At 38.5% G+C, this 24,913-nt stretch overlaps 2 protein-coding genes across 6 annotated transcripts in view; one reads left to right on the plus strand and one right to left on the minus strand.

Moving 5' to 3' along the window:
* PLCL1 (phospholipase C like 1 (inactive)) overlaps positions 1–24,913 on the plus strand; it is a 328,454-nt gene that overhangs the window by 97,473 nt on the left and 206,068 nt on the right. The window lies entirely within an intron of this gene.
* Positions 20,964–22,390, minus strand: LOC105237975 (40S ribosomal protein S25-like). The gene is made up of 2 exons (XM_034644896.1): positions 22,322–22,390; positions 20,964–21,377 (listed from the first exon to the last, which is right to left on the minus strand). Exons 1-2 carry the CDS (start codon positions 22,388–22,390, stop codon positions 20,964–20,966), a joined length of 483 nt encoding a protein of 160 aa, XP_034500787.1.

Consider the following 24,913-nt stretch of genomic DNA (forward strand, 5'->3'; position numbering starts at 1 on the left):
AGAATATGAACTTTGGAAACATTCACCTTCAGGTTCTATCCTGTTCTGTTCTTCCCTAGCTGCATGATCTCTAACTAAAGACACCCAAGCATTTACATTCTGTAATCCCCACCTTCATTCTGTGTAAAAATGTATCACACTTGGAGGGCTGTTTCAAGATTTAAGTGGACCATCTTGTCCATCTTACTTGGGCGGCACTAAGAAGGCTCTCAACAAATGTCAGCTCCATTTCTTACTCCTTTTTCCAAAGGCCTTTCCCAAGCCCTCCCTCTACCCCACTGTTATTCCTTGACTTGTCCTTTCAATTTTTTTGTTTTTGTTAATAATCTTACTTCATAACTTCTTTTATTCTGTTTCTCACTGCAAGTCTGTCTCTTCTCTACTTGCTGGCAATTACTTGGAAATGAAGTCTTCATCTCTTTGTTTCAGTAGGCCTTTGATATCAAACTACATTTTTTTTTTCTTCCCAGCAACCTGGAAAAATCCCCTTAAATTCTCTTAAACTTGAATTCCAGCTTAATTCAGAGTTAATTTCTAAATCTTTTCTGCCACATTAAATATCCTGCAATAAATTACTAGGAAACTAAATAGCTTTGTGTTCAATGTAATATGTATTACATTTGGTATTTACTTCTAAGTCCAGTAACTTTGTGTCTTCAGTGTTGGTCTGCAAACTTGTAAGAGAGAGGTTAGAGTAAAGACTATCAAGAAATAAAAGCTTTACATTTTGATATAAAATTAATAGACATGGTGCTCATTTAAAACAAACTAAGCTTGCACACGTTGTAAAATAAATCATAATCCAGGGTGTTGGTGTCTTAGGTGCAAAGCCGCAAGAACACATATTTGTGATATTGATTCACTGATCTTATTATTATTAGTTTAGTAATTTGGAAAAGAGAGACTTTTTTTTTTTTTAAGATTTTATTCATTTGAGAGAGAGAGACAGCCAGCGAGAGAGGGAACACAAGCAGGGGGAGTGGGAGAGGAAGAAGCAGGCTCACAGTGGAGGAGCCTGACGTGGGGCCCAATCCCACAATGCCAGGATCACACTCCAAGCCGAAGGCAGATGCTTAACCGCTGTGCCACCCAGGCACCCCGGGAAAGGGAGACTTCTGAGAGATTATACNCGTGGGGCCCAATCCCACAATGCCAGGATCACGCTCCGAGCCGAAGGCAGATGCTTAACCGCTGTGCCACCCAGGCACCCCGGGAAAGGGAGACTTCTGAGAGATTATACAAAAATAAAATTTTTGTCAAGAATGGGAAAAAATCAGGTTTTCTTAGAGTAAGTTTTCTTAAATGTACTCAAGTTTAAATACAATTTAGAGCTGCATGACACAATATATTATTTTATTTGCCTTTTGAAGATCATCCAGTGCTTGCAGGTATCATGACTATTAGGTAGGCGAAATCTAGGAGTTCCTGATAACTGTTAATCATGCCCCTCTTCCCCCTCTTCTTTTTCTAGCATTCTACTTAGTTTGTGCGGATTGCAAAATATCCTGGGTCTGGTATTGAACACTTTCAGAATATAATATTGATTGGAACAAGAATAGTTTTCAGTAAAACATTGGGCATTTGCTCAATGACCTGTAACACCGCCTGTGCCTTTGTCCCAGGCTCCAGCATCTGCTGCCCCTGAGTGCCTGCCAGATCACACAGAGAAGCATTCCAGACCCCCCTAGAATGCATTCCTTGCACGCATAGTGATCTCTGGAAAGTTATGCTTTTGAAGAATATGGAGGGAGGTGTTACGACTTCATACATCCTAACAGTTCCAGGGTTATTTCCTACTACAGAGCCTTTATGGGCCTCATTGAAAATAAATGTGAGTCGCACCGTTGGACACTGTTACAGGGAATGTTGAAGCTATATTCATTCCCTTGCTATCACATGAAGTGATATTGAAGAATTTACTGTCTGTGAGCAATCAATTTGTTTTTCTGACTAGACAAGGAATATTAAAACCTTTCTTTTTCCCTGGACATTCAGATTTCGGTTTGGGAAAGGTCCTTTGACTTCTACAATGTAAACTTAAATACGTTGAAGTGGAATGTTGGGAGCAAAGCTAAAACTGTGTACTTTAGCATAAAGGGTAGGAAGTGAACAGCTTTCCCTGTGGTGTGACTTCATGGGTCTTCCTCACTCTTTCCCTCTGGAGGCAAAGATAACTTTTGGTTACTAGGCAAAAAATGCCTATGTGAAGACTGGGAAGGTTTTCATGTATATGTTAATCATATTTGGTACTCTCAGTGCCACTTTGCCAAGTTGGAATCCTATACCCTAATGTGTTTTTCTAATTATGTTCTCCATCAATGATATTCAGCTGTAGAAAAGATTGCTTCATAGTTAAAGTTTTTTTAGCATAAAATGCAAATGAAATAAAAGCAGCAACAAACGGCAACTGGCTTACAGGGGTGTTGCAAACTGACCTAAGCCAATGTGTCATGGAGGACTACTGGGTTCTTTTTGATAGATAGCAGTTACAGTAGTTAGGGACAGGCACGGGTTAGCTTCTCCTCAACACTCCCTTACCAGGTTACAGTGAAAGTAAGACTCAACCAAATTCCATCATACACAGAGACAAGTTTTAGATAAACATTTATTACACAATCTGTTCAACTTGTTGATGGAGTTGCAAGTAGTCAGGGAAGAAAGGCTTTGCCCACATATTGTATGACAGCTTTACTCAAGGCAAAAAAGACAATATTCTAAGGGCAGGATTCAGTTAACTCCTTCCCAGAATCCTCCAAACTTATGGCTGGACACAGGATTGTTTAGGGATCAGTCTTCAATGCCACCTTAGAGGGTGGAGGTGAAGAGTCTTTCAGGTTCTGATGCTCTTTCCACACAAGGGTGCAGAGTGTCTCTTAATATTTTTCAACCCATTCATATATGTTGAATGTAATGAATTTTGCCAATGACATTCCATTTTTAACACCCATCACACTAAATAGTAAGCCATTTTTTTTGCTTATGAACACTCATTTCTAGCATTCATTATGCTAATTAGTAAACCCTCTAGTTATGACTAGATATAAACAGATTGGAAGTATTTGTAGTAGCCATTGATTGTGTGGCCTTTCTGATTAAACGTTAGCTAACTTTCCCAGGAGTGTGTGTCCCTGATTAAGGTAACTGAAACACTTTAGCTTAAGCTAATTTGCACATTCATAATGTTAAAACATTTGAGAGAAAATTACAACCCTTGTGAAATGAGGTATAAAGAAAAAGGGAAAAGCGAGTAAAAGTAAATATCTGATTTATATTTTTGTGCAAAGGCATACATAGGTCCTATTTGCTGTTATATCATATTTTTATGTTGACCCAGGTCCTCAGCACATGAAAGAGATATTGTGGAATAGATTTATCTTATTTGATAAATATGTATGTCTCAGGGTGACTTATTAAGTCACTTTGTTCAATAAATATTTACTGAGTACCTACTCTGTCCAGGGGACAGAGATGAAGGGGGCAATTCTTGCTCTCAGCCCATTTTTACTGGTACAGATACGGTCATGATGATGGGCAGTAGCTGCACAATTCCGAGAGGTACCACTGTTGTTTGTTTATTTATTTATTTATAAAGATTGTATTTTTTGAGAGAGAGAGAGACAGACAGAGCTCAGAGTGTGGGGAGGAGCAGAGGGGGAGGGAGAGGGACAAGCAGACTCCCCGCAGAGCCAGGAGCCCAATAGGGGCTCTATCCCAGGACCCTGGAGATGACAGTCTGAGCCAAAGTCAGACGCTTAACTGACTGAGCCACCTAGGTGCCCCAGGGAGATAGCACTTGTTATAAATGAACAATGGGCCCTGATGTGGTATCTGGGAGGAGCTTCACAGTGGCTGAGCAGGGCTTGTTGTTCCCTCCCAAAGGAACGTGGAACATGACTCATCTTGTTGGAAGTAAGTTGGATAAAGGAGCATTTGTTTAAAACATTGTCAGGACATGGAACTCTTCCCAAGGAGCCAAAATACCATTTAGAGTTCCAGAGATCCTGAATTCCTGTTTTGGCTGCACTCCTTAGCTTGCAGCTCAGGTAGGAATGATCCCATCTTCTTAATGAGAGTGAAGTGATTAATAAACTTGGAGCTCAGAACGGGTTTAATCTCTAATCTACTAACTTTTTTTTTTTTTTAAATGTTTGGAAACAATAGTGATTCACATGATTAAAGCTGATCTTAAGGATCATCCAGTAAAAAAAAAAAGTCATGGCAGCTTCAACAATGCAATATAAAACAGCAGGATTTGTATGTATACGATCCCATTTTACAGAAAGCCAAGAGGTCTGGATCTTACTTCCTGACCATATTTAAATGGAAAATGAGTTCAGGAGGGATTTTAAGTGTCAAACGTGAATTAACAAGGAGAAATAGTCAGAAGATGCTCTTTCCAGGAACTCTGTGGATACAGGGAAATTTTTGCCTAAACTCAAAATTTTACCTTCTAGAAGGAGATTGAAAAGAAAAAAAAGTCCTGGTGATGGCAGGATACGAAGTGCCCAGTTGAGTGGTGCTGAAGAGCTAAGGAGAGGTGGGTAGAGCATCTTTCTTCTTACCAGCATGGGCTCCTTTCATAGACGTGGCTGGCTGATCCTCGGTGAGGATTTCAGACAGCCTAATATTGATTTCCAGCCCAACAGCATTCGGTGCCATGAGGTGCTGACACCCTCCTTGTGTCTGATAAGGGGGTGATTTCCCCTTCAACTCAAAGCTTCAACTCACATGGCTAGAGCAGTTTGATGGTGCGGAGGCTGGGAGGTATTGAGGGGTCATTCTTTTTTTTTTTTTTTTAAAGATTTTGTTTATTTATTTGACAGAGATAGAGACAGCCAGCGAGAGAGGGAACACAAGCAGGGGTAGTGGGAGAGGAAGAAGCAGGCTCATAGCAGAGGAGCCCGATGTGGGGCTCAATCCCACAACGCCGGGATCACGCCCTGAGCCGAAGGCAGACGCTTAACCGCTGTGCCACCCAGGCGCCCCGAGGGGTCATTCTTTTGCCAGTGACAGTTCCTGAGGTATCTTAGTAGCTGTAATTTTTAGAATTAGCATGCGATTTTTCTGAGGACAATGGAGAAATGGCTAAGTTAGTATCAAACAATATAGCAGCTTTAGTTGCTATAGCTGAGGAAACTTGGAGGCATAGGTCTATGCTGCTTGTGGTTATATAATTGCTGTGACTTTGAAATGTCAAAACCTTCCTTTGTGTCGAGCATGACATCTTTGAGGCATGGACTGTGCCTCTCTGTACCTTACTCGGTAGCGGTATATTTCCAGGATTAAGATACATTATTTTGACTATTCATCAGTTGTTTGTGGAGATGAATGGTTGTTTCCTTCCTGTTTCATAGGTAGTGATGATTTTTAAAAATAGTTTTCAAAAGTAAGTGAATTGGTGTTTCAAATGAAATATTTTAAGAACTTTGAACAAATAGAAATTGTTTCCAGCTTTTTTTTTTTAAAGATTTAATTTATTTATTTGACAGAGAGAGAGAGAGAGAGGACAAGCACAAGCAGGGGGAATGACAGGCAGGGGAGAAGCAGGCTCCCTGCTTAGCAAGGAGCCCAATGTGGGACTCAATTCCAGGACCCTGGGATCATGACTGGAGCTGAAGGCAGATGCTTAATGGACTGAGCCACCCAGGTGCCCCATGTTTCTAGCTTTTTATGTATTTATTTATTTCTATTTCTATTTTATTTTATTTTTAAAAAAGATTATTTATTCCAGAGAGAGTGTGAGTGCACAAGTTGGGGGAGGGGCAGAAGGAGAAGGAGAGGGAGAATCTCAAGTCGATGCCCCAGTGAGCATGAAGCCTGATGCGGGGTCTGATCCCATGAGTCATGAGATCATGACCTGAGCAGAAACCAAGAGCCGGATGCTCAACTGACTGAGCCATCCAGGCACCCCTGTTTCTAGCTTTTTGGACTTCAGTTTCTAGGCAGTGTGAATATTCCATAGTGGTTAAGATCACAGGCTTTGGACTCAACCTCCCTGGATTCAAATAGTTGCTTAGTTGCTTACAAACTGTAAATATGGGCAAGTTTCTTAATGTTCCTTAAGTCTCAGTTTCCTAATTTATGGGACAGGGATACTGATAGTACCTACCTTTTAGGGTTGTTGTGAAAAACAAATGAAATAATCCATGCACTGTGCTAGGAGTATCTGGCACAGAGCTAGTGCTCAAAACATACTAACATCATCTTCATCATTATCATCATCACCAGCTGAAGCAGCTTAAACAGGATGAAGTAATAGTTATCAATGTAGGAGTGAAGGCCAATTCAAGTTGGATATTAGTTACTGCCCAAAACTAGAGTGAAGGGAAAATCAAGGGTGGACTCTGATACCCAGTGCCTAGGAAAATAATTTATGCTAAAAAAGTTATCGCTGAACAGATATTTACTAAAGAAGATGTACAGATGATAATTTAGCATTTGAGAAGATGTTCAGAATCATTTGTCATAAGGGAATTGCAAGTTAAAACAACAGTATGATACCACTACACATCTTTTAGAATGGCAAAAATCCCTCCAAAACCTGACAATACTTAAAAGATTTGCTGTTTATTTTTAGAAAGAGAGAGAGAAAGAGAGCAAGTGGGGGGAGGGGCAGAGGGAGAGGAGCAGAGAGAATCCCAGGCAGACTCCCACTGAGTGTGGAGCCCCATGCAGGGATCAGTTCCCCCACCCATGGGATCGTGACCTGAACCGAAATCATGAGTCCAGCACTCAACCTACTGAGCCACCCAGGCACTCCGAGATAAGTCAATTTAACCTCTACTGGACAACACAGAATTTATAAGTCTATAGACAAGAATTGTTTTGCATTGCAGTTATCTGCAATTTACAGAATTGTGAAATAACACTCATAAAATCGGCATCAGATAACCCAGAGGAGTATTTTCTACTGCATAGTAGAAATGCATAGTTTTCTACTGAAACAGTTTTTCCCCCCTGTGGTGCATTTATCCTATATACCGTTTGCCATAATGGTATTTCAACATAACTCAAAAATATTGAGGTTATTCTTGGAGGTTCCACCTTCTTTCCAATTCTAAAGTTGTTCTCTTCGTCTTTGAAACCTTTTTTCATTGACTCCCTTTATGGGTGTCGTTAGTTCTGTTCCAAAATATTTTGGCTCTCTGCCTTTTTGGCACATGGTCAGATTAAATTTCCCATCTCTTTTGAAGATTGGCATAGCCACGTGACTTGTAGTGACCAATGAAATGAGAGAGGAAATGATTTATGTTCCTTCCTGAAGAAGTTTTAAGAGCTGGTGTCAGATTTGTACATTTCCTTTTCCTCCTTTCATGAGTGAGGAAATATGTGTCTATTTTCCTTATAACTTTTTTTTTTTTTCTTTGAGGGAGAGAGTGCATGTGGGGGTGTGAGGGGCAGAGGGAGAAGGAGAGAGCGAATCTTAAGCAGGCTCCATGCCCAGTGCCAAGGCTGACGCAGGGCTTTATCTCATGACCTGTGAGATTATGACCTGAGCCAAAGTCAAGAGTCGGACACTGAGCCACTCAGGCGCCCCTCTTTATACCTTCTGTATGCCTCATTCTCTGAGTGACTGTGAAGAGAAAAGCCCCCTTGATGACCTGTATTAGACTTGTAGCATGAAAGAGAAATAAACTGTCCTTATGTTAAGTCACTAGAAGAAAAATTACAAGTTTTTAAGTTAAATTGCTTGTGTTTGAATCTTAGCCACACCATTTACTAGTTTAATGATCTGAGGGAAGCCCCTTAACCTCTCTATGTTTTAATGTCCTCATGTGTAAAATGAGGATAATAATGTCTATGATGTAAGATCATTGTGATGATTAATTAAGATAATATATGCTATCCTTATGCTAACAACTGGGTTCTTGTTTATCCTTTGGTGTTTTTGGTTCTGTAATTCAAAATTTGTTGTTGGTCTCTCAAATTATACTTTTGAATGTAATACATGAAGTACAATGCTGTTGAGAATAGTACAGCTCTTCCTATAGGGTAGTGTTGCAGAGACAACTTTTCCACCGACTGTCTCAGAATGCTCCCTGGGAGGCTCACTTATATCATCTTTCCTGCTAGTGCTTTGTACGTTGAGTGGTTTGTGAAACATGAGGAAATTGGACACCACACTCTAGAATGAGATGCTACACCAGTGACAGACAGAGGACAGAGCACCGGAGGAAGACTGAGATTTCTTTCTTGGAATTGAAAATTAGTATTATTTTTCTAGCTCCTGAAATAGTATCCCCAATCTTTTGAAAAATTATTAACAACCAAATGACTGCTTCACTTTCTTGTAACGTTTCTGCTAAGTGAAATAATTGAAATTAATGAAATGATTATAGACTAGAATAAATGTACAATAAAATATAATAAAGTATCTAAGGTTGCTCACATAGGTCATGCATATTCACATTATTGTAGTTATTATGGACAATATTTGGTATAAAAAGATACACCTGCTATCATCTTGTGCCCTCTAGAAGAATATATATCTCTAAGAGTGTAATGAGTTGGGATATTTTCTATAAATTTCTTGCAGGCACTTTCCAAAAATGGAAGAATATCCAGCATTATTTGCAAGCCAATTTAATGTTCATTGCAAAACAAAGCATGTAAGCCCTTTGTCTTTTGATTTATGAGCAGTTTAATTTCCCAGCTTAATGAAAAAGGATATAGAAATGAAATGGAAGTTATATTTATGCCTTTGGTATCTAGTAATTATATTTCTTCTGAAAAGTTGGTTTATATTGAACAGTAGCAAATGTCTTAGTCTGTTTGGGTGGCTCTAAGAGAATACCATAAGCTTACAAACAACAGTAATTTACTTCTCACAGTTCTGGAAGCTAGGAAGTCCGAGATCAAGGTGTGGACAGATTTGATACTTGGTAAAAGGCAGCTTCCTGGCTCATAGAAAGCAGTCTTCTTGCTATAACCTCACAGGGCAAAGGGATGAGGGAGCTCGTTGGGGCCCCCTTTTTTAAGGGCAATAATCCCATTCATGAGGACTTTGCCCTCTTGACTTGATTGCGTCCCAAAGGCACCACCTACAAATACCATCACATTGGGTGTTAGGTTTCAGCATATGAATTTTTAGGGGGACACTCAGATTATGTGAGGCATCTATCTTTGTTGAGTGCTATAATGGCATGGAAACTATGAAATACAAAAATAAGAGGCACCTTTAGTAGTTGGGGTCCTTTTCAAAGTTTGGGGGTGCAAAAAGATCTTAGATGTGGTAAGAATGCCTTGGTTATCAATATTGGCATGCAGAAAACACACTCATATTTAATTCTTACAGATTTAAGCTTCTAATAAAGGCAATTTAATTAAACAGGTAGAAGTTGAAAATAAAAATATAAGTAGAATTTTAATTTGTTAAACAAACAAATATTCCTTTAGCTTATGCTTTGAAGAATCATACCTGTACTTACCAAGATCTCTCCATTTTTGTCACTTAATTTTTATGCATGCTCCACTCTTGTTCCCACTGTGTACTTTCGATCATACTGTTTTTCCACATGAAATGCACTTCTTAGAGCGTAAGGTCTAATAGAAGTTGTGTATCTTTTCCAAAATATCACTGATCTTAGAATTTCTACAGATGTTGAAGTTGTTATTTTATAATTTAACAGTTATGCAATCTTGCATTATTATCTCTATATTTTATGTTTCTATATTTTTTCCCCTTTGCATTTGGGCTGTGTGATGTAAAGAAAGCACCCTCTATACAGAATTCTGGGCACTGATAGAGATACCAAGTGCAGGATGATGGATAAATTCTTAATTGCTGGGAATTGACAGCACTTATATTACAAAGATCTTTTCAGGTGACTCTTCATTGTTATTGACAGTGAAGGGAGCTCTGATATATTCACCTTATAGATTTGAGTCACTTTTGGTTGTAGTAAATTCTAATAACAACAACAACAAGAGTAGCAGCTAAAATGTATATAGTGCTTACTCAGCAATGCATTGTGTGACGTATATGACACATGTCATTCTATTTAGTTCTCACAACAACCCCATGAGCATTGTCAACACTTTATAAACAAGGAAACTGAAGCACAGAGGTCTTATGCTCTTTACTGCAGGTCCCAGAGAGCTGAGGCTGATTCCAGAGCCACACTGTCAAGTACTGCGCTGACCTGACTGTCACCGTGGGGCAGGCGGCAGCTCAGTTAGACATGCATCTCATTTTATGGGTCATAAGTAGAAAAATATTCATATTCTGAGGACCTAAGTTGTTGACTGAAAATTCTGAGCACTTACAGATTAAACATTTAGAGTTCCCATAATAATTGGGGATGATCTAGAATTGAACATAGAATAAAGTGAAGGGAATATAAATTTCTAGCTCTGGTTTTCCTACCAATTTGTTGAATAAATTACAGCAGTAGGCCATCCTGACATGTAGCATAAAACAGCTATTTTTAAGGTGGAAAAGTGGCTTATGAATAAAAAGGTTAAGAATCCATCTTGATCTTCCTGATAAACTTTTGTGAATGGTATATAATTCTTAATAATCTTAATAATTCCTAAAAAATGAATTTACGAATGTGCTGGCTAGGAAATTATGAGCAACACATGCAGTTTCTGACACTGAAAACATTTAAGCATTTAGAAAAAAATCTGCAAATATTTGAGTGATAAAGTAGAAAATATAAAATAAATTTTTCACAGTTGTGAAGGATTTGTTTATATGCTATAAAAGTATCTTGGGGGAAGTTTTAAAAATCAGTTGGATGAAAAATTGGTTAGCTTGAATTTCGGGTGGGGTAGCTAAGTTCTAGCCAGTGGATTGCTTAATCAGTCGTCAGCATTCAGCTTCTGGGAAGAAACTTCTTCCCAAGTGAATACAGTAGACTCTTGGCTTTCCCAGATTTAAATTTTCAGTTTCCAGTATTTGGGAATGGACCTTAAGTTCTGCAGTGTGTTGATTTATAATTCTGTCAAATTGTAAATATGACATTGAGAATTCAAGGCTGGTGTGTTGGAGCCACTCACAGCCAAGGAGAATCTGTACCCGCATCTTTCAAGCGTGTATTTTTTTTTTTAAGATTTTATTCATTTATTTGAGAGAGAACGAGAGAGAGAGAGAAAGAGAGAGAGGGAGGACAAGAGCAGGGGCGGGGAACAGGGTTAGGGAGAAGCAGATTCCCTGCTGAGCAGGGAGCCTGACTCAGGGCTCAATCCCAGGACCCTGAGACCATGACCTGAGCCAAAGGCAGACCCTTAACTGACTGAGCCACCCAGGCACTCCTCAAGTGTGTCTTATATAGAGGAAATCATAGGCTCTTTTGGTAACTACAAAAGCCCAAGGACATCCATCACTAATGGTAAATGGTCTACAAGTTCTACTTAAGTTATAATTTTTTCCATTCGCTCACTCACTCTGTCATTCATTCTCTCTCATCCACTCACTGACCTCCTCTGTGCCTGCAAAACCTCCTGCCAAACCTTTCCTACACCTTTGCCATGAGTCTCTTCTCATTTTGATAGATTTTCTCTTCTCATTTTGATTTTTAGAAGAGATTCTAACCAATGACTTGATTTTTCTGCTTAGTCTCAAATGCTCTCAAGTATAATATTTAAAGTTGTTTCTTTCATAGCACATCCGTCTTCTTTTCTTCTGTATTCCAAACATGTTCTGAATCAAAGTCAAACTTATTTTGAAGGTCATCTTTCATTGTATTACAAACTGTGTTGTCTGCCTGTTAGGGCTTTTAGTTTGCCTTTGCTTTCTCTCTCATCTTCATGAATCCTGTTTTCTCTTTCATCTTTATGAATCCCTCTTTGCTGCTTGACAACATGTGTGAACTTCCTGTTCACAGCATGTCAGCAAATAACTTGTCAAACTTCTGTGGGCATTTTGTGATTTTTTTTTTTAACCTCTAAAACCTTACGTGGAGTAAACAGTATCAGGACAGCAATGCTACGGAATCCCCAACCAACCCCTGTGGGAGAGGTCAGAGTTGTCTTTGGATCCTGCAAAGAAAACTCAGAAATAAGTGGTGACATCTCAATAGAGAGATTCAGAACATATCAAGCATAGGCTGAGCCCACTTCTGGATCTCGCACTGCCATTTCACCTTTCCTAAACAAAATAACAGATTTCCATTTTCTGATCCTAGTTTCTTCCTTTAGGACCTTCCCATGTTAACATTCTTCATCTTTTTGGGTAATGTTTCCCAAATGTCAGCCATTCACCATCATGTATTTTATTATAAGCTTTCAAAATCAAATTATAATTAACTTGATATTTTATTTTTTTATTTTTATTTTTTTTAAAGATTTTATTTATTTATTTGACACAGAGAGAGAGACAGCCAGCGAGAGAGGGAACACAAGCAGGGGGAGTAGGAGAGGAAGAAGCAGGCTTGTAGCATAGGAGCCTGATGTGGGGCTCGATCCCATAACACCGGGATCACGCCCTGAGCCGGAGGCAGACGCTTAACCGCTGTGCCACCCAGGCGCCCCTAACTTGATATTTTAAAAATTTATCTAACCTAAATATATTCATATGAAGTTTCTCTTTCTAATCATTACCATAAATAAAAAAAAACGCACTGTCAATTGCCATAAATGTAAACAAGTTTAAAAGAAAAGTCTTTTTGTATATTCTGCTGTTGGCCTGAACAGTTGCTAAACCTGAGCTTATTCTCTTTTTATTGAAAAAGGAGAGCAGGAAGTGTTCTGGCTATCAGCTGCTACAAAACAAACCACCTCAAATTTAGTGGCTTAAAGTAACATTTTATTACTACCTCTCATGGTTTTGTGGGTTGACTTGGGTCATCTGATTGTTCTCATTTAGTGGTCTCTCATGCGGTTTCAGTCAGCAGCTGGGGGAAGAGTCATCTGAAGGTTTGGTTGGGCTGGATATCATGATGGCTGTCCCATTCTGCTGGACAATAAATGTTGCCTGTTTCCTGAGACTTCTGGGACTGTTTACTGCAGCACTTACACATTGCTTCTTTATGTGATATGTCCTTCTCACACATGGCAGCTGGGTTCCAAGAGTAAGTGTCCAAAGAGGGCTAGGTGGACACTCTGGGGCTTCTTATGACCAAGTTTCTGAAGTCCCATAACACCTTCATCACTTTCTATTGGTTAAGAAGTCACTAAGGCCAGTTCAGATTCAAGGCGAAAAAATGACAAATCATCTTTAATCTATCACAGCTGCTGTTAGATTGGTGTTAAAAACTGTCACCAAACTTAGATGTTCTCCATGATGTAATCAGGATTAAAAATGAACCAAAAGGGAAATGGCTTTCTCCCTGTATAATTCAATGTTGTTTAATTCTGACTCCATTTATCACCTAAACTCATCTTGGTGCTGCCAATGGCATTGAGCCCCACCCTAGTGTATTCATCTTCTTCTGTGTGTCTCTTGTCTTTGAGATTTCAAGTATTAATTTGCTGGTGTGTCCTGGCATTCTCATTCTGAGGGTAACCTTTTGCCTTTTGCTAATGCTAGTAATACAAAGAAGAAAGGTAGAAGGCCAAAAGGAGCATTGTAATGAACAAAATTAGCTTTTTCAAGGCAAACATCCAGATATTATGTAAGTCAGCTTGGAGAGCGTCTTTATAAAAATTCTGGAGAAATAGCTATAGTGGTTTCTAGATTTACAAACTTCTCTGGCTCATTTGGAAGGACTATTTGGGAGGAGGATTCTCAGTAGACATCTTTCTTCATGGGTCAGACTTCCAATTCAAATGTCTGTGGGTGAAATATTAATATTTTTCCCAGGGGGTAGGTGGTATGGTTCTGTTTCTAAGACAGAATAATTTGAGTACCAGCATCTGTGCGTACTATGGAAAACTTTAAGGTTGTGCAGTTTATTGGGAATAATGACCTAAACCAGTGCTTATAATCAGCATTTGTGAAGTTATGGCAAGCTTTGTGAAAATTAATAAACAAATAAGGTGTAGTTTTTTTCCCCCACTTTTAGGAAAAGCACATAAAGGGACCTATTTTTTTTTGAGAAATGCACAAATTTTAAGCTTAAATTTGGAACCAGAGGTCATTCATACCAATTGATGGTATGAGATTTTTTTGAATTGGTGTAGCTCTATGTCTGCATCTAGTTATTATGTGCATATATTTCAGCTAAAGATATACAGATTCAGGACCTTCCTTTCATACAAGCGTCAGTTTTTCCTTTCACATTGCTCAATAAACACACTGATTGGTATATTAGTTCATTTTGAACAAGCCATTTTTCTAATTTACAGTATCATTCAGCACAAATGGCTTCACCGTCAAGGTTAAATCTCCCTGGCTCTGTACTCAGTGACATTAAGCAAGTAAATGTTTATTTGGTATTAAGCCTTAACTGTAAGGAGGTGTTAGGAGCTTCCAGGTGGTTTCTGATACAAAAATTCTCTTGATCCCATTAGATTTTTAAAGAAGCAAGATAGATGCTAGCTGATGCTTGAGATATGTTTTAGATGAATATTTGCGATGTTCTGGGTGGAATCCAGACTAACATTATTGTTACTGGTATGGTTTTTAGCTCTGAAAATTCCTGAAATAGATTATTTTTTGAAAGTTGTTAAGCACTGAACGGGAACTCTCTTTTTCTCTCTTAAATTACACCAGATCCTACAGTTTGAAAAGTATTTATGGACACAATATGATGAAGTGTTAATGATGGAAATGTATCTTTGAACTTTCTTTTTTTGCATGTTGTTAAATCACTGATGAGTCACTGTCTCTACTTTTGCTTAATTTCAAGTTTAAATTCATTCATGAACATGATATTTATAGAGTTGTTAATAGCTTAGATGTTACAACAGTAAATGAAGTAAAGGATCCACAGTTATGTACACATCTGGGTACAATAACAAAAAAATAAATATACCTAGAAAAGTATCTGGAGAAAATACACCAGCATGTCCATAGTCAATGTCTTAATATATTTAGATGATATCGTTCCCCTTTGGTGATGTTTTTTCTTTATGCTTTTCTTTTAATTTTAACTTTTCTGAAAGGAGAACATTTTAGCATGGGCATGTGTCAAATAACTAAATGAGATACTGTAATTGCTAATGTTTGTTCTTCATCTTAATTCTTAGTTTTAAAATTAGGTTCATGAATAAATAAAGAAAAAGTTTCTAAGTGAGTCATTTTCTGGCTTCATTTGTGCCATGGTGACATTTATTATACATACTTCCCTCCTTTTAGTTTTATACATTTATATCAGTGGTTTTATAAACACTCCAGGGGGAAACAGCTCACCTTTCAGGTGATGAGGCAGTATGTTCCTCTACTGGTGAATGGAGATGCTTCTCCTCTTTTACTCTTAGCTCTGTGGCCAGGAAGACCCCCATTTTTTACTTGGAAATGACGCACCTCTGTTATTAGCAGACTAACAGAAGTGGCCTGGGCCATTTCTATGACTCAAGTGACTCATTGGGATCCTCAGTAAAAATTCCTTCTCTTAATCTTGTCAGCTTTCAGGAGCTTCAGAAGTTTAGGTAGAAGGGATGTGAGTGATTGAAGGATATTTTATAGGAATAATCAAAGACTGAGCATTTTATATGTTTTGATTCTGGAGTAGAGGATGGGAAAGCTATGCATTTGGATTCTGGGCAGATGGAAATTCTCACGAAAAACCACGGAAAAGGTAAAAACAGTGCCTAAGTAATTAGCAAAATAAATGATGCAGAATACTTTTTCCATGTGCTTTTTCCATCTTTGTTTCTCATTCTTTGACTTTTATCATCTTTCATCCTTTCTCTAGTCGATCATGTGAGGCTAAAGAATAATGGAAAAAAGAGAAAATAATATACCTAATGCCAGTCCATTTACCGAATCAAACTTACTGCCTTAAGTTGTCCTTTTGCTATTTTTGTCCTGTAATAAACATGTCTCATTGAGTAAGAGAGAAGAGGAAGTCATTCCCAGGGGGTGAATCTGCATGGAAGAGTGTGCAGTAATTTGTGCAAATGACTACTTGTCATAGAACTTCTGGAATAAAGAAAAATTCATTACTACTGCTTTAGGTAAAAGCAGCAAAAGTAGTTGAAAGCAGTTTGAAATGGAATATGTACCGCTTGGGTTGTTTTAACCAGATCACGCCTTTATAAAGAGAAGATAGTGGCCTTTTAGCATATAAGACTTACCACATATCCCAACCTCATATTTTAAAGAGATGCTTTTGAGAATTATCAGTCAAGGAGAATCTTCAATTACTACATTGCTTTAAGAAACCATACAATTTTGGTTGTTAGAAACACGACTCCAACAGATGTGTTCTTCACAAAATAGAATACATGCAAACTCTGTGACTGAACTAAACCTCAGATGTTTTGCAGTTGAGCTATTTGGTGAGGTATCTTGAGAAAAAGATATTTGGATTCTTTTATTTTTAATGACTTTGTGTGAAAATTAAGGGGTTAAAAATAAAATGAAATAGCTGAGTCTTTTATTTTCCTTCCTAATAGTTTATTGTATAAAGAGACTTTCTTTTCCTACTATGCTTTATCCTTTGATAATTTTCATTTCCTTGCAAGCTTAGGAAAAGTGATATATTTTCATAGATCTGTAGTTTATCAATTTGTATCAACGGCTGTTTGTATCAGTGGCCAGGCCTGCCGAGCTACAAATTACTGACATAGAAACTTCCAAGTTCTGTAATCTAGTAGGTCATCTGCCTCCATAATTTTTAGAGAACCATTTTGCACTGCCTGGACACATCTTGAGGGGTGTTTGCTGTTTTATTAATTGCATTTGTAACTCACAGAAATTCTTACAAAAGGAGAAGGATGAGTAAAGGTCTTCAGAGTTTTTTTTGTTGTTGTTGTTCTATCTGGGAAGGGTTTATTTGGTTTATTGTATCTTCTATTATTTCCTTTTCTATAGAGATAGTCTGCTGAATTATGTAGAAAGTTACTCTTTATGATATTCACGCTTTATTCCGTATCAAAGCTCTGAGAGAGCAGATGTTATGATATCAGGGTTATGAGGGACAGGTTGACTGGAGATTGGCAGGGAAGGTCAGTGAGGGCTTAGGGCTAAGCCACATTCTGTGCTTGTTCTCTTAAATTTTACATGGATGACTGGAATGAAAATAAGGGCCACCTTGACAGGTAAATGAAAGTGGGTGGTGTCTCAGAAGGGAAGGTACAGACTTGGCAGTGTCTGTTGCCAGCAGCAATAGGCTCTCTTTGTCCCTATAAAAGTGTTTAGATCAGGCCTGTGGAAGTTATTTTCATTCTATTCTTCCCTGTTGCCCCGGTCACTGCAAAGCAGTAGTCTGGAGTGGTTGCTATAATTTATACTACTCAGAGGATATTTTATTTTTTTAAAGAGGATAAAGTCATTAACCTGGACTAGAAGAATTACAGGGGCTCAGCTGTTGCTTATAAGGCTCAGCAACTTATAAGGCTGGTCCTTCATGACGTTACTAATCTCTCCACCCAAATGCCACCCATTTTTTCCCCTTTAATGGCAGAAGCTACAAGTACCTTTAGACAAATGGTCCTAGTGAAGTTTGTCTTCCTGTTTCGAGATGGCCTTACTGAGTATGATTTTAGGGGTATTAGAATGGACTTCTTGCCCTCCTCCAACTAACCTACCTACCAACCAACTAGCAAACCAACTCACCAACTGAGCTTTTTACCATGGGACAGAGCCCTTTATTCCCAGGTTTAACGCCACTATGAGGTACAAACGACTATGGTAAAATTCTCTGTTGAATGTTTCTATTACTACAGGGTCAGTTGAACAAGGCAGGGAACATGGAGAAGTTAAAGATGTTCGGGGAAGTTACCGAAACTACAGGGCTCTGGTAACTTTACACGTATATTCCCAATTTTGCTTATGCCTGGACTGTTAAATATCCTTCGTAGAACAAAACTGGGCTATTTTAGAATAAATTCTCTTGAATGGTGAGTGAGTAAGACATGTGTGACTAAAGGATCCAAAATATTTCCAAGTTCTTTGTTTTAGGCTTCTGGGAGCTTCCCCACACTTCTCTGTTTGCTACTCATGTTGACCTCAGGGCCCTTCAACAGTAACGCATTACACAGAGTCACAATCTGATGAGATGTGGCTAGTTTCAGTGCTCTGGTCCTGTGGAAGGGGGTTGTGTTGAGAATATGGGTATTTTCTTTAGCTTGTGATGGTTTAGGAATTGCTATCCTGAGGCAGCTCTCTGCCACACCAGACACAGTTATTTTTCATTTCTAGACACTTTTGTCTTTCTTGATAATTCACTATTTGTGTGTGTGTGTGCGCGCGCGCAGGAAGGTGTTTTTAATATAGTTTAATTCAAGAACTATTTCCTGGTCACCTATTATGATTAAGACACTGTTCTAGACACTGCAGGGATTTGGAGTGAGGCATAGAGACTGTGGCCTTGAGTTAATATTAAAGTGGGGTGAGGAGATGGAGTTCGGAATGGTGAAGAAATCGAAGACAGCATTTTAAGCATTTTGCTGCATTAAAAGAAAGGAAGAGCCCATCTGCTAGGGAAGATATCCTGATTTGCTCAGGTCTGCTGGTTTTGTTTTGTTTTCTCCTTCTCCTTCTTTGGTGAGGCTTAGGATCAATGTATAAAAAGTGAAAAAGTAATAAAGGAACTATTTTAAAGTACCTGCTCCTAGGAATAAACATATATGAGTGGGGCAGTTACTAGCCGTTTAAAGGGCTTGCCCTTGACTTAAAAGAGAACTTTTAAAAAATTCAGTGAATGGGGTGGACACCATTTCTTAGCTGATTCTTAATTATTCAGGAGCTCATTATCCACTTGGGGAATTATCTAAGTTGCCCTCTTTTACTCCTCCTCTTATTTTTGCCTCTCATCTGATCTTTGTGTTCTTTTTATATATTAATTCCTCCATAACTGGTAGGAAGCAGAATAAAAAGATTAATTGCAAACCTTTAGGTAGATTGGTTAGGAAAAGGCTCTGATGTTTGGGCAAAATGAGGGTCATTGGTGAATTGCCTATTTGTTCTGGTTCGTTATCATCATGGATAATGATTGATGGAAACCAATGGAACTGGCCTGCTGAATGACTTAAAATCAAGGCGTAAGAGAAAGAAGGTTCTTGATGTTCATAGTTTCTCTTTATTTTATACATTGTCCCAGTAGCCTACATTATATAATGATTCTGTAAAGTCTTTGTGCTTTTTTTTTTTTTTTGGGTACAGTATTTAAATTTCAGAGTCTAAAATAAACTTCCTGGAAGAGTAAGCTGGGTTAAAATGGTTATAGCTGCAAGGGTACTTGCTGTGAGATGCTTCCAGAAATCTGTAGGGCAAATATGAGAGTATTTTGGCTCTAATGCACCTTAGCCAATTAAAGTTCACGGCAGCTGTCAATACTAGTGGCCTGTAGTTAAAAGATGAATACTTTAAAATGAATGTGTTTATTGTTCCTTCTCTTATCTCAAGATAAGTGATTTGGCTTGCCAGCAGGTGTTTTTTTGTTAGGATCCCTTTTAGGATATAAATGGACAGGAAGTGGTCTTCCAAGGGATTTCTTTCTTCAGCTCTTTTAAAAGTAGTGTTAGCAAGGGATAATAAGATAAAATGCCTAATGGATCCCTGAACCCACTTTCAATGAGTTCATGGAAGTTTATAAATGTGCAGCTGGGGAGTGTTCTTTAGAGCCAGGAATATTACTGTTCATGCTTTTGACTTTGTGAAGGCAGCATATCCACATCCACAACACCTTTCCCATAACCACAGCAATCAAGTCAGAAAGTTTTCTCTCTTTCTTATATTCAAAAGCACTACTGAAATGACTGATATAATTTGAATGAGTACTTTTAGATAAAAGAGGCATAAGTTAAAATTCTGACCTCTGGATAAAATTTTATAAAGCCCTTTTCTCTCCTTGTCTTACCTCCTTTACTAGCTTCTTTTACAGATTGCTGTCATCAAGCAACCTATGATGTTCTTTGCCATTTTGGCATCTAAATATTGCAGAGACTGTTTGGATAAGGGCATGTTAGAAATAAACTTTCGACATAGAATTTTGAAAACACACATATGATTTTTCCTTGTGGAGGAATGATCGACTTGGCGCCCTATACTTCTCCCTAAGAATTTAGGGTGGTATTTGGATGGCTGTGCTTGTTTTGCACTCTGTACTGGGGATGAGTTGGGCAATGATTCCAAGGCTCATGATGAATAGAGAATTTACTTTCAAATTACCTCTGGAACAAACTTGTTTGAATTTCAGACTCATCCCTTCAATTCTGATGTGACAGCTCCATGTTTATGTCTCACAGATATCTCAAATTTTACATGTTTCAATTTCTTAATCTTCCCCTAGAAATATGCTTCTCTTCTGTTCTTCATAAGTAAATAATGCCTCTATCTTCTTAGAACCTTGGGAGCCATCTTTGACAACTCCCTCCACATTTAGTGCGTCATCAGTTCACCTTGACTGTACTTCCAGAGAGTACCTTTTTATTTAAAAGGTTTTATTTAAATTCCAGTTAGTTGGGCACCTGGGTGGCTCAGTGGATTAAGCGACTGCCTTTGGCACAGGTCATGATCCTGGGGTCCTGGCATCAAGTCCCACATCGGGCTCCCCCTGCTCTGTAGGGAGCCTGCTTCTCCCTCTCCCTTTGCCTGCCACTCCCCCTGCTTGTGCTGTCTCTCTCTTTCTCTCTCTGTCAAATAAATAAGTAAAATATTTTTTTAAAAATTCCAGTTAGTTAACATGCAGTGTAATATTAGTTTTAGGTGTATAATATAGTGATTCAACATTTCTGTACAACATTTGGTGCTCATCACAAGTGCACTCCTTAATCCCCATCACCTATTAACCCATCACGCCAAAGGGTACCTTTATTCCACCAACTTCCCAACCCCACCTACAAGCCAACAACTCCTTGGCCTGGACTTCTGTAGTAACTTCCTAACTGATTTAATAACTTCCATGTTTTACTTTTATTAAAAAAATTTAATGAAGTTTTATTTTTCAAAATGTACATTTGGTGGGATCTGTTCATTCATCTTCACCAGCAGCTGGGGCATCTCCACTCTTGGTGTTTTCGGTGTAAATTACTTGAGTTCTGTGCTTTGAAACCAGTTTGATAAGTCCTTCACTAAGGAGCTCTTGAAGGGTTGCCCTGGCCAGGGGACCTTGAATCTTTAATCTCTCAGAAACAACAGCTAGGCTTATAAGCTTATAGTTGGGAATTTCCTTATAGAGTTTATCACATGTTGGTTTGTTAAACAAGACCAGGTTATTGATCGCGTCCTGAACTTTGTCTTTGGACCACTTCTTTTTGGCCTTGCCCCCAGGTTTGTTCACTGGGTCTTTGTCTTTTTTGGCTGATTTTCTGGCATCTTTCTTCTTCTTCTTGTCCTTGGGTGGTATTGTGAAGCTCAGAGAGTAGTGGCCACCCCTGCAACCTTGCTAAGATGTCAGACAAAAAAAAAAAAGCTAAATTCCATGTTTTTCTTTCTTCAAACTCTTCTCCACACAATGGTTAGAACTGGGATAAGCCACACCACTGTAATATGGTGTCCCCAAAATAGAGTATTTCAACCAACGTAGACATTTAATTCTCTCTCAAGTAATATTTAATCTAGGTGGGAGTTTTCAGCTAATGGTCTATTCTACTATTATCAAAACATGGTTTCTATTTTGGGCCTCAGACTCTACTTGTTACTCTCTTCCAGCAGCAGGTAGGAAGGAGAGGGCCAGGGGAACACATACCTTGTTCTTTTAGGGAGACTGCTTTGGAGCTTGGAGTATAAATAGATATAAGAATATTTGAAAACTATCTGTGGATGATAGGAAACAAATATATCACCCCCATAAGGAAAAAATATTCACCTTCTGCTGATAGTGTTGGAAACAGAGGAAAGAAAGAGAGTCTTTCTTGTGGGAGTTCTTAACTACATGGAACAAAGTCCTCAATAAAATTAAAAACTTAATTTTCAATTCCATTTCTTGGTTATATTCACTAAATAGCTTTAGTGGAGAGGTGTTACAAAGTGTAAGTGGCTGCTCTTTCAAGTTAACATCAAGCAGAGAACGGATGAAGTCAGACTTTAGGATACCTAAAGCTATGGCCTTAACCCTGGGTGCTGATCCCTGGTACATCCGTGCCTATGAAATCAGAATTCTGGGGATGGGCGCTGTATTAGTTCACTAGGACTGCCATAACAAAGCATCATAGTCTAGGTGGCTCACAATTGTTTGTTCATTTTCTATGATTTATCTTCTCATGATTCTGAAGGCCAGAAGTCAGAGATCAAGGTATCTGAGGGTTGGTTTCTTCTGAGGCCTCTCTTCTTGGCTTGTAGATGGTAGTCCTTTCTTTCCTGTTCCTTCACATGGTCTTCCGTCTGTACCTGTCTGTACCTAATCTCCTCTTTCTCATTTTCTTCCCTATTTTTATAAGCATTAGGGCCCACCCCCATGACCTCATTTTTAAAAATTCTTTAAATTTTTTTAATTTTAATGTTTTTTTATTATGTTAGTCACCATACAGTACATCCCTGGTTTCTGATATAAAGTTCGACAATTCATTAGTTGNCTTTAAATTTTTTTAATTTTAATGTTTTTTTATTATGTTAGTCACCATACAGTACATCCCTGGTTTCTGATATAAAGTTCGACAATTCATTAGTTGCGTATAACACCCAGTGCACCATGCAACACGCGCCCTCCTTACTACCCATCCCCGGTCTATCCCATTCCCCCACCCCCCTTCCCTCTGAAGCCCTCAGTTTCTTTCTCATAGTCCATAGTCTCTCATGCTTCATTCCCCCTCTGATTACCCGCCTTTCTTTATCCCTTTCTTCCCCTACCGATCTTCCTATTTCTTATGTTCCATAGATGAGAGAAACTNCCCGGTCTATCCCATTCCCCCACCCCCCTCCCCTCTGAAGCCCTCAGTTTCTTTCTCATAGTCCATAGTCTCTCATGCTTCATTCCCCCTTCTCATTNGAAACTATATGATAATTGTCTTTCTCTGCTTGACTTATTTTACTTAGCATTATCTCCTTCAGTGCCGTCCATGTTGCAGCAAATGTTGAGAACTCGTTCTTTCTGATAGCTGAGTAATATTCCATTGTATATATGGACCACAACTTCTTAATCCAGTCATCTGTTGAAGGGCATCTCGGCTCCTTCCACGATTTAGCTATTGTGGACATTGCTGCTATGAATGTTGGGGTGCATATGGGCCTTCTCTTCACTACGTCTGTATCTTTGGGGTAAACACCCAGTAGTGGAATGGCTGGATCATAGGGTAGCTTAATTTTTAACTTTTTGAGGGACCTCCACACTGTTTTCCAGAGTGGCTGTACCAACTTGCATTCCCACCAACAATGTAGGAGGGATCCCCTTTCTCCACATCCTCTCCAACAATTGTTGTTTCTTGCCTTGTCTATCTTTGCCATTCTAACTGGCGTAAGGTGGTATCTCAGTGTGGTTTTGATTTGAATTTCCCTGATGGCTAATGATTTTGAACATTTTTTCATGTGTCTGTTAGCCATTTGTATGTCTTCATTGGAAAAGTGTCTGTTCATATCTTCTGCCCATTTTATGATTTGTTTATTTGTTTCTCGTGTATTGAGTTTGAGAAGTTCTTTGTAGATCTTGGATACCAGTCCTTTATCTGTGGTGTCCTTTGCAAATATATTCTCCCATTCCGTGGGCTGTCTCTTAGTTTTTTTGACTGNAAGCTTCTGCACAGCCAAGGAAACAGTCAAAAAAACTAAGAGGCAGTCCACGGAATGGGAGAATATATTTTCAAATGATGCTACAGATAAAAGACTGGTACCCATGACCTCATTTTACCTCTTTAAAGAACCCATCTCCAAGTACAGTCACATTCTGAGGTCCTAGGTATAGGATTTCAACATATGAATTTTAAAGGGACATAATTCAGCTCATAACAAGTCCAAACAATCATTGTTTTTAACCCCTGCCCCCAAGTGTTCCAATGTGCAGCCAAATTTGACAGTCAGTGTCCTGTGTATGATTCTCAAAACTGGCTCCATTATTTTATTTATTTATTTTTTTTAGGGGTAGGATTTTTATTTTTATTTTTTTCACTTAATATTATTTTTTTATTATATTATGTTAGTCACCATACAGTACACCCCTAGTTTTTGATATAAAGTTCCATGATTCATTACTTGCGTATAACACTGAGTGCACCATGCAATACGTGCCCTCCTTAATACCCATCACCAGACTATCCTATTCCCCCACCCCCCTCCCCTCTGATGCCCTCAGTTTATTTCCCAGGGTCCATAGTCTCTCATGGTTCATTCTCCCTTCTGTCTACCCCCCCTTTCTTCTTCCCTTTCTTCTCCTACCGATCTTCCTACTTCCTATGTTCCATAAATGAGTGAAACCATATAATTGTCTTTCTCTGCTTGGCTTATTTCACTTAGCATTATCTCCTCCAGTCCCGTCCATGTTGCGGCAAATGTTGAGAAATCGTTCTTTTTTGATGGCTGAGTAATATTCCATTGTATATATGGACCACATGTTCTAATCCAAAACTGGCTCCATTAGAATCCCCTGGGTAGCTTTAAAAAAGTAAAAAACACCAATACTTAGGCAAATCTCAAACCCTCTGAGGGTTTGATTTGATTTGATTTAATTTGATTTGATCTGTGTGGGATGGGGTATTGTTAGTTTCTAAAAGCTCCCTGGTGACTTAAATATATGGCCAGGTTTGAACCCCACTGTCCTAAGGTTTGTATTTCTTAACTGTGTAAATGGAAGTATATTTCTTATCTTTCTCTAAATTTTTTCTTTGAAAATTCATAAGAAACACAGCTCCTTTATTATGAAAGATATAAATTCAACAAAGTAGTATTCAGGTCTAAAAAAAGAGCTAAATACTTCTAAGGTGGTATACTTTCAAATGTCAAGCATGTGTTTTGCAATATAGCTTTGCATTAGACTTACTGTGTTTTTCTGCT

This window comes from Ailuropoda melanoleuca, chromosome 2 (genome assembly GCF_002007445.2).
Source record: "Ailuropoda melanoleuca isolate Jingjing chromosome 2, ASM200744v2, whole genome shotgun sequence".
Taxonomy (NCBI): domain Eukaryota; kingdom Metazoa; phylum Chordata; class Mammalia; order Carnivora; family Ursidae; genus Ailuropoda; species Ailuropoda melanoleuca.